At 49.8% G+C, this 9,849-nt stretch overlaps 2 protein-coding genes across 10 annotated transcripts; one reads left to right on the top strand and one right to left on the bottom strand.

Moving 5' to 3' along the window:
* Window positions 1–639: 639 nt before the first annotated feature.
* On the bottom strand, window positions 640–5,311 carry ifngr1 (interferon gamma receptor 1). Its single transcript, XM_089006110.1, is given in 5 exon segments — window positions 640–2,655; window positions 2,744–2,901; window positions 2,970–3,047; window positions 3,050–3,283; window positions 4,954–5,311. Coding segments are annotated over 5 exon segments (1,155 nt in total). The 5' UTR covers window positions 5,024–5,311; the 3' UTR covers window positions 640–2,040.
* Window positions 5,312–5,407: 96 nt separating this feature from the next.
* ccsapa (centriole, cilia and spindle associated protein a) lies at window positions 5,408–9,578 on the top strand. 9 transcript variants are annotated; one of them, XM_089006120.1, is made up of 5 exons: window positions 6,892–7,087; window positions 7,304–7,387; window positions 7,484–7,881; window positions 9,126–9,298; window positions 9,365–9,578. In XM_089006120.1, the coding sequence occupies exons 3-5, from the start codon at window positions 7,524–7,526 to the stop codon at window positions 9,557–9,559; spliced, it is 726 nt and encodes a 241-aa protein (XP_088862246.1). In that variant the 5' UTR covers window positions 6,892–7,087; window positions 7,304–7,387; window positions 7,484–7,523; the 3' UTR covers window positions 9,560–9,578. The 9 variants fall into 9 exon arrangements, with proteins under 9 accessions (XP_088862243.1, XP_088862239.1, XP_088862244.1 ...); XM_089006117.1 differs by lacking the exon at window positions 6,892–7,087 and adding an exon at window positions 5,408–5,485 and having other exon boundaries at window positions 7,502–7,881; window positions 9,126–9,578; XM_089006113.1 differs by lacking the exon at window positions 6,892–7,087 and adding an exon at window positions 5,408–5,485 and having other exon boundaries at window positions 9,126–9,578.
* The last annotated feature ends 271 nt before the right edge of the window (window positions 9,579–9,849 follow it).

The raw sequence follows: 9,849 nt of genomic DNA, 5'->3' as shown, positions 1-9,849 counted from the left end.
CTGTGATCTCGGGGATTAGCCAGCTAGCTAAATAGAAAGAGAGCTAGCTAGCCCGATGGCTGAATAGAAAGAGAGCTCGCTTGCTTAGTGGCTAGCTAGCTCTCTTTCTATTCAGCTATCTGGCTAATCCCTGACATAACAGGTGTCAAAGGCGAGGCACAGGGGCCAAATCTGGCCCGCCACATCATTTTATTCGGCCCGCGGAAGCAAGTTGAATAAAGTGAAATTCCGCACTCGTCTATCGAACTAGCTAGCTAACTGGCTAGCGATTGAGCTAGCTAGCTCTCTTTCTATTCAGCTAGCTGGCTAAGCCCTTAGATCGTAGGTGTCCAAGTCAGAATCAGAATCATCTTTATTGCCAATTAGGTAGAACACAATTTGTCTCCGGTAGAACATGCTGTACTGGTATCATAAGAAAAATGGAGGCACTATACAGTTTTATTTGGGTTACTGTTTCAGAGTTCATGGCGATGGGGAAATAAACTGTTTAAATGTCTGCTGGATTTGGGGCGTCGCTGGAAAAGGTGGTGGGGAGGATGCGGTGGGTCCAGTCGAATTTTCCGCGCCATTGTTTGCATTCTTTCAGTGTGCAGGTCCTCCAGAGTTGCTAGGGCGCTGCCAATGATTTTTCCCGCCGTCCTAACTGTCCGTTGAAGTCGGATTTTGTCCATTTTTGTCGCGGGATCAAACCAAGTTCAGGCCCGGGGGCCAAATCTGTCTCACCACCTCATTTTATTCGGCCCGTAAAAGCAATTCCAACTTGTGAAATTCCATGCTCATCTATCGAGTTAGCTATCTAGCGAACCAGCTATTGATAGAAAGAGAGTGAGCTAGCTCGATGGCTAGCTAGTTTTCTTTCTATTCAGCAAGTTGGCGAATCCCTTACATCACAAGTGTGAAAGTCAAACCCTGGGGGCCAAATATGGCCCGCCACCTCATTTTATCCGGCCCGCAGAAGCAAGTCGAACGAGCAAACTAGCTAGCTAACAGGCTAGATAGCGATTGAGCTAGCGAGCTCTCTTTCTATTCAGCTAGCTGGCTAATCCCTTTTATCACAGGTGTCCAAATCAAGGCCGGGGGGGCAAATCTGGCGCACCTCATTTTATTCGGCTCGCCAAAGCAAATCTAATTTATGGAATTCCATGCTCATATATTGAACGAGCTAGCTAACAGACTAGTAAGCGATTGAGCTCGCTAGTGTGCAAGATAGCTAGCTCGATGGCTGTATCGAAAAAGAGCTAGCTAGCTCGAAGGCTGAATAGAAAGAGCGAGCTAGCCCGATGGCTGAATAGAAAGAGAGTGAGCTAGCTTGATGGCTAGCTAGCTCTCTTTCTATTCAGCTAGCTGGCTAATCCATTTTATCATCGGTGTCCAATCTCAGGGATTATCCAGATAGCTAAATCGAAAGAGAGCTAGCTAGCTCGATGGCTGAATAGAAAGAGAGCTAGCTCGCTCTCTTTCTATTGAGCTAGCTGGCTAATCCTTGACATCACAGGTGTTAAAGTAGAAGCCTGGGGCCAAATCTGGCCCGCCAAATAAAATCCAATAAAGTGTGAAATTCCATATTCATCTATAGAACTAGCTAGCTAACAGGCTAGATAGCGAGTGAGCTAGCTAGTTAGCTCGATGGATGTGATCTCAGGGATTAGCCAGCTAGCTAAATCAAAAGAGACCTAGCTAGCCCGATGGCTGAAAAGAAAGAGCGCGAGTTACCTTGATAGCTAGCTAGCTCTCTTTCTATTCAGCTAGCCGGCTAATCCCTTACATCACAGGTGTCAAAGTCAAACCACAGGGGCCAAATCTGGCCCGCCACATTATTATATTCGGCTCGTGAAAGCAAATCCAACTTGCCAAATTCCATGCTCATGTATTGAGCTAGCTAGCAAGCGAGCTAACTAGCGATTGATAGAAAGAGAGCTCCGACTTGCTCCAATTCCAAAGTCTAGAAAAATGAATTGTCAAATAGTCGTCCCAAGCGAAAACCCCAAAAGGAAGAAGTGGAATCGGGGTGAGGTCTGGCCCCCAGCCGCTTCATTCCTGCTACCTCTCCTTGTAGCCATGAGCCATCTCACCGATGCCCAGCTGCACTTCCATTACCACATGGACACGGTCGTAAACCCTCTCCCCTTCCTCCTCCTCCTCCTCTTCCTCCTCCTCCTCCCCCCGTTGCTCGGCTTCCTGCTCCGGCGGGAAGGGCGGACTTTCCATCTCCATAGAAACGCCCGAAGAGCCGCCGTCCCGCGGCAAGATGAGCGGGACCACCAGCTCGAGGGTCCCGTGGCCTCGGCTGTCGGCAGCGCAGCAGGTATCCACCCGGGCGGTTGAGGTGGGCCAGGGCACCGCCAAACAGGCTGGGCGGGCGGCTTTGCCGGCCTGGGCCACCCACGACGCCCCTTTCCACGCCACCACGGCTAGCGTCAGGCAGAGGAGCAGCAGCGGCGCCGCCGCCACGGCCAGCAGGACGACGGGCGCGGGGCCGCTGCTCCTCGAGGAGTGCCGGGCGCAGGCGGGCGGCGACGTCCCGAAAGCCAGCGAGCCCCCCGTCGAGTCGCTCACCAGGCCCGTCAGCGTGACGCAATAGTTCGAACCGGGCGGGAAGGTCACGTCTGTCCGGCACACGTCCTGATCCTGACGGCAGGACGCCCGCACCTCCCCCTGAAAGCGATGTTAGCGTTAGCGCCTGGTCGCGGCTAACTCCTGAAAAATGGGTTGTGACCTCATCTGACAGAATCGGCGTCCTTACGGCGCTGAAGTTAGCGACGAAGTTGAAGATGACTGCGGCCCGCCGGGTGGCGCGGCGCAGATGCGGGTGGTGGCGCAGCGGGTTGCGGAAGCTAACGGCGGCGCTCCCTTCGTCCGCCTCACCCGCCTTCACGTCCACGTGAGGAAAGTCCAACTCGCCTAAACCGCCATGAAAAAAAAAGCCATCAAGTTGAAGAAGGTGGCATTTGTGCGGGTGTTAGACTCACACATGAAGTCGGCCATCTTGACGCGGTTGTACGAGAAGGTGACTGAGGCGTTGGCGGACGAGAGGTCGGGGCCGCCACGGCCGCCACGCTGACCGAGTGCACGTCCATGACGCTGTCCAGCGACTCCCACATGCCGGCGCTCAGGTTCCCCAAGTGCCGCCCCCGCGTCTCGTGGCGCTGGGAGTGGCGCCCCGAGTCGCCCACGTAGACCAGGAATCGCACGTTGGCGGCGTCCGCGGCGTACTGCCAGCGCGCCGCCGCCTCGCTGTCGTCGCATCTCACCGTCACGTTGGCGGGGGGTGCTAAAGGCGGCGCTGGAAAACAAGACGCAGGACGGGGCGCCCGCGGCGCGTTATGCCGCTTTTGTCTCAAGGGAGCGCCTCAATTCACCCCAGTACTTCGCCCTCGCGATGGCGGTAAAGCACGCGTGAGTATGTCTTCGACTTGACTCGCTTTTGAAACTTGTCAGCTTACTCCAATGTCGTCAAAGCGCTACTTTTGTTTCAATGAAATTCCTCAATTGACTTCAACATGTTGCGCCACGTTACGCTTTACTTTCGTCAGGATGCCGTCAAAGCGCTACTTTTGTTTCAATGAAATTCCTCAATTGACTTCAACATGTCATAATTAGCGCCACGTTGTGGTTCACTTGTACCAAGCGCTACTTTTGTCCCCGTGAAGCACCTCAATTGACTTCAACATGTTGCGCCACGTTACGCTTTACTTTCGTCAGGATGCTGTCAAAGCGCTACTTTTGTTCCTGTGAAGCTCCTTAATTCACTTCAACATGTTGTTAGCTTCACGTTACGGTTCACTTTTAACAAGATGCTGTCAAAGCGCTACTTTTGATCCCGTGAAGCTCCTCAATTGACTTCAACATGTCGTTAGCTTCACATTACGGTTCACCTTCGCCAGGATGCCGTCAGAGCGCTACATTTGTCCTCGTGAAGCTCTTCAATTGACTTCAACATGTCGTTAGCTTCACGTTACGGTTCACTTTTGTCAGGATGCTGTCAAGGTTCTACTTTTATCTCAATGAAGCTCCTCAATTGACTTCAGCATGTCTTTGCTAGCGCCACGTTACGGTTCACTTTCGTCAGGATGCTGTCAAAGCGCTACTTTTGTACCTGTGAAGCTCCTCAATTGACTTCAACATGTCATTGCTCACACCACGTTACGATTCACATGCTGTCAAAGCGCTACTTTTGTACCTGTGAAGTTCCTCAATTGACTTCAACGTGTCATTGCTCACGCCACGTTATGGTTCACATTCGTCAGATGCTGTCGAAGTGCTACTTTTGTCTCAATAAAGCTCCTCAACTGACTTCAACATGTCGTAGTCAGCTTCGCGTGACTGTTCACTTTTACCAAGATGCCGTCAAAGCGCTACTTTTGTCCCCGTGAAGCTCCTCAATTGACTTAAACGTGTAGTTGTTCGCTTCACGTTACGGTTCACTTTTACGACGATGCCGTCAAAGTGCTACTTTTGTCTCAATGAAGCTCCTCAACTGACTTCAACGTGACGTTGCTAGTGCCACGTTACGGTTTACTCTCGCCATGTCGTCAAAGTGCTACTTTTGTCGGTGTGAAGATCCTCGCGTGCACGGAGTAGCTCATCTTTGCACTTTGAGCACAATAAAAGTTGACTTCTGGCTTTCTTTTTGGCTCGGTGGAACCAAAAACTAAACTACAACAATTCCAAATACTCGCTACGAGGCGTCCATTTGTGAACCAATTTCGAAACTCGATTGTGAAATGAACGTTTTAAAGATTCATTAAAAAACACTTTTAAAATGTCTATCTTTTTTCTTTTCCGTTCGGCTTTTCCCTTCAGGGTCTCCACAGCGAATGCGCGTCCTCCATCATCAAAGGTTAAAAAGTCGATATTGACAATCGATCAGATCGGTAGATATGTTTAAAAAGGAATATGTCGAATTCTAAAAAAAAAACAGATCAACGCGGAGAGGAGAAAAGAAGGACCAACCGGTTGGCGGGGCCGACGCCGCTGATTCCAGGAGCACCAGGAGGGCCATGAACGCAACTCGAGCGAGCATGGCGACGGCGCGGTTGTTCAATCCAAAATCTGAACGCTCACTCGCGACCTCATGACAAAAAAAACACCTAGGTGGACCTCCGACGGTCCAACCGGTAGCAACAACCCACGCTGTTTGTATTTTTCGCCTCGACTTCAGGGAGGATCGCTCACTCGCTCGGTTCGTCACTGTTCGCTTGGAAGAAGCCAATTATCGGCTTTACCTGCCCGCTGCCGGAAATACCTGGATGGCGAAGTGCTCACTGTCAAATTCAATTCTAAAAAAACGCGCTATGTTGAGCGTGCCTGTGTCAATGTGTGTGTGAGGCAAAGACACCATTGGGGAAATGATTGATATCACCTGCGAAACGAGCTGATCATGTGATACCCGGGATTGTGAAGCCTTTTAAGAGCATGCGCAGAATAAAATGTTTGTCGAATTCCCAGACCAATGATTGACACAGCTGTGCTTCATTTTTCTCTCGTGAGTACTTTCAAGCGCTACGAAAAGTTACCATTTTGGTTACTGTTAAAACGCTAGGATGACTAGCGCAAACTAACAAACTGCATATTTTGATCACTATATATATATATATCGATGAGAAGGTTTCTTCAGCCGTCACTTTTTGAAGGTGTCGGACGTTTCGCCTCCTATCCAAGAGGCTTCGTCAGCGAACTAAAGTCTGACCGGTCATATTTATATATCCGTAATGTCCAGACATGGCGGCGCCGGACACAGCTATGATAGGTCCCTACTCTCAGGTAGGGGGGAGCAGAGGACCACTGCCTGTGGCCCTACTGATTGTTCCTACATTCCTGACTAACGACTGGCCTATTTGCCCCACTCCCACCGGTATCACCTTATCAGCATTACGAATGTTGCCTAACCTGTGTTGCCTAAGCAGGTTATTGTATGGATTGGATTGGATATGCCTTTATTAGTCTCACAGTGGAGAAATTTACATTTCACAGCAGCAAAGTGATGAAAGGAATGAAAGTAGAAAAACGAAATACATGAGCTGCTGGAAAGGCAGCCACTCTCGCGAACCAAATTGAACCTCACCCCACCAGACCGGTTTAATGAAGGATTTTGTTGTTTTATAAGAATCGCTTCTTTTACCCCCCTTTCAAACCATCTACGTTCTTTCGCTAAGATTTTAACCTCATTGTCGTCAAATTAGTGGTTGCTAGCTTTTAGGTGCAAATGTACTGCCGATTGAGGCCCACTAGTATTATCCCTGCGATGTCGATAGTCTTTTTTTGGAGAATTTGTTGAGTCTCCCCAATGTATATAGATATATTTTTAAAAACAACCATTCAACGACTATGTTCTAACACCAAGAACAACATGCTGAATATTTTGTGATGGTTTCTACTGGCAATAATAATAATAATCTGGCAATAATAATAATAATCAATTTCCTTTCTAAGCACCTTTCAAAACTCTCAAGGTCACTTTACAGTCACAGAATAAGTTTGTCTGCGGGTGAGTAGTGGCAGCCGCACGCGCCAGCGTTCACTCAAGCCGGAAGTAACTCAAATAGATAGACAGCTAGCTAGCTGCCGGACTCCGGTTACCATTATTGAGGGGCTTTTTACCCAATCTTCCCCGGGGAATGGCGTTATGACGTTTTTATCCTCGGTCATCGAGTAAGTGTCATTTCAAATTTCACTAATAATAATACACTTTACACTTTACAGTCACAGGATATTTTTTCTGCGGGTGAGCAGCGGTGCTCACCCGCAGAAAAAATATCCTGCCACACGCGCCTGCGTTCACTCAACGCAGACAGTATAGCAAGCACCTACAAATTGCGTACAAAATCGGGCTGGAAGCTCACGTTAGGATTTGAAAGTCAGGCGAATGAAAGTTCGCCTCTTTTATTTTGGAACATCATATTGTATGAAGCGGTACAATTCCTCTGTTGTATTATTGCGAAGGTCCAAACCGGAACTTGTTGAGTCCACCCACGTTAGCTTGAGCTTCTCGCGCGTCTGAACTGAACCGAACTGATGCCGCCGCTGCGGCTCGTTTAGCGGATTTCACGCCACCGAGTCCGAACTCCTCCCGCGGTGAAAGTTCCGTGTGAGTTTCACTCTTTTGAATTTGCTCCCGTTGTTTGTTGTCGCCATTTTAAAAAGACTCCTCGCTGTGTTTCGGAAACGTACTTGCGTTCGTTGGGCGTTTCAAAATTGGTCCCAACGCGGCTTCCCCCCCCCAAAAAAAAAAAAATAAAATAAAAGAGCACCGTCGCTTGTCCGATGAATTAATAATGGATGTTATTTCCATCGGAGCTGACAGGTTGTAGGTCACGTGACGGCGCGCGTGTGTCGATCCACTAAGCCGAGTTCAGCGGGGGGCGTGGCCTTGGAGGCGACCTGGCAGGTGACGTTCCACACGACCACTCGCCATGTATTGATTTTTTTTATTTTTTTCCGTGGACTGTGAATTGACGGCTTGTGTATCAATCACTCTGATCAGGTGTTTACTCGGTTGCAGTACCGCCGCCGCTGTCGTCACCATGGTGACCAATAAAGTCCGGACGGAGTACATGAAGAAGTTCCGGGAGCCCAAGTGGGAGACCTTCTCTAAATGCTACGAGGACTCTCTCAAGTACCGCCTGACCCGCCGGGTCTTGGAGCACTCGCACAAGTCCTGGTTCTGGGATGGCCCGAGTGGCGGCCCGGAAGCCGGCTCGGCGCCGTCCAGCGGCGCGTCCACGCCAACGACCGGCGGATCGCGACCCGAACGCCGCCGGGTCACCCCATCGGCCGCCACCGAGACCCGCCAGCAGCTGAGGTCCGGTGCTGATGCCGGGTCGCCGTCAGAGGGGCGGGACGGAAGGCGGGCGGCGAGTGCCGAACCCGCCGCACCGGCAGGTGAGATGATGACGGAGAGACATAAAAACACTTTTTCAAACTCATTCCCATGTGGTCATGTGACCATGTGATCACGTGATCATCTCCCAACTCCTCCCCAAGCTTTCTTTCTGCTCCATGTTGCCATGGTAACCATGGTAGTGTGATATCCATCCATCTATTTTCCGTACTGCTTATTCCTCATTAGGGTCGCTGGAGCCTCTACCAGCCATGTTCGGGCATCAGGCGGGGGTGGCGTGCCCTGCGATTGGCTGGCAACCAATTCAGGGTTGCCAGCCAATCGCAGGGCACACATAGACAAAAAACAGTCACTGTCACACTCATATCGAGGGACAATTTGGAGTGTTCAATCTGCCTGTCATGCATGTTTTTGGAATGTGGGAGGAAACCGGAGGACCTGGATAAAACCCACACAGGCCCAGGGAGAACATGCGAACTCCACACAGGGAGGCTGGAGCGGGACGCGAGCCGGCGACCTCTGCACTGTGAAGCCCGCGTGCTAACCACTCGGCTACCGGGCCGCGGTAGTGTGATATTATAATAACTACAACAATAATAATAATACATGTCATTCATAAGCGGCTTTCAAAACTCTCAAGGTCACTTTACAGTCACAGCTATCTATTTGCTAGCTGGCTAGCAAATAGATAGCTAATAGCTAGCGAATAGATAGCTGATAGCTAGCAAATAGATAGCTAATAGCTAGCGAATATATAGCCATTAGCTCACGAATATATGGCTAATAGCTCGCGATTAGATGGCTAATAACTAGCAAATAGATAGCGAATAGATAGCTAATAGCTGGCAAATAGATAGCTAATAGCTAGCTACCTATACAGCTAATAGATACAATAGCTATATCGCCAGCTAGATAACAAGATAGCCAGCTAATAGATTTTCAAGACGTCTTGAATGAGGTGAACTGAAGAATTAATAATAATAAATTTCATTTCTAAGCGCCTTTCAAAACTCTCAAAGTCACTTTGCAGTCACATATGTTTTTCTGTGGGTGAGCAGTGGCAGCCACACGCCCAGCGTTCATTCAACCCGGAATAACTGAAATAGATAGCAAGATAGGTAGCTAGCGAATAGATAGCTAAAACCTAGCGAATAGATAGCTAATAGCTAGCTAGCTATATAGCTAATAGATAGAGTAGATAGCTAGATAGCCAGCTAATAGATTTTCAAGACGTGTTGAATGAGATCAACTGAAGACGCATAGCTGGTGTTTGGTTTTGCGACAGATGCGGCAGAAAATGGCGGCGAGAACCCGCCGGACGCAAACGCGGCCTCCGACGAGACGGACGCCAACGGGGATCCCGCCGAGTTGTCGGCGGAGTCTCCTCGGAACGGTTGCCAAGACAACGGCCGACCGCCATTGGGCAAAGAAGCAGGCGACGGAGCCCCCAACCATCAGGTAAGTTTTAGCTTCAAGCATGTTGATTTCGTTCCCTCTATTCAATGGGTTTCATCAACGTTACAGGGCGAACGTTGCCGGCGTCCTCTTGACCGGCGCCCGGTGAGCGTCCATCACCGCCGCCGCCGCGCTCACTCAGCAGAGCCGGAAAAGCCGAGACGACATCAGGTGACTCCTTCCGCCATCGCCGCCGACGAACGCTGGGTGACGGAGTACATGCGCTGCTTCTCCGCACGGGTGGACGCCAGGCCACGCCTCTAAAAACAAACAAACAAACAAACAAACAAAACAAAAGCCCAAAGCGCAGTTGTACTCTGAGGCAACGTAAGATGGCCACCGCTATCTGAGTCCCCCCCCCCCATTTTGTTGCTTTTAACTCATTGACTGCCAGACATTCCCACAAAAATGTGTCCACTCCAGTGCCAGGGTTTTTGTCATTCTCACTTACATTCTCTTCTTTCACCAGAAAAAAAGAGTTAATTCCTAAGATGTATGGGTCTGGAGTTATCTGATCTTGAAATGGGGCCAGCTGTACAAAATACAGTGAGACT

Source organism: Hippocampus bargibanti, linkage group LG10 (genome assembly GCF_051943395.1).
Source record: "Hippocampus bargibanti isolate YZ-2025 linkage group LG10, ASM5194339v1, whole genome shotgun sequence".
Taxonomy (NCBI): domain Eukaryota; kingdom Metazoa; phylum Chordata; class Actinopteri; order Syngnathiformes; family Syngnathidae; genus Hippocampus; species Hippocampus bargibanti.
The sequence above is the reverse complement of the archived record's forward strand: the minus strand, read 5'-3'. Positions and strand labels throughout refer to the sequence as shown.

What these genes read in the sequence shown, in the direction of transcription:
- ccsapa (XM_089006117.1), top strand. Translation starts at nt 7,524, where the DNA reads ATGGTGACCAATAAAGTCCGGACGGAGTACATGAAGAAGTTCCGGGAG. An exon ending in CGAACCCGCCGCACCGGCAG is followed by an intron (nt 7,882 to 9,125) that starts GTGAGATGATGA and finishes GTTTTGCGACAG; the next exon opens with ATGCGGCAGAAAATGGCGGC.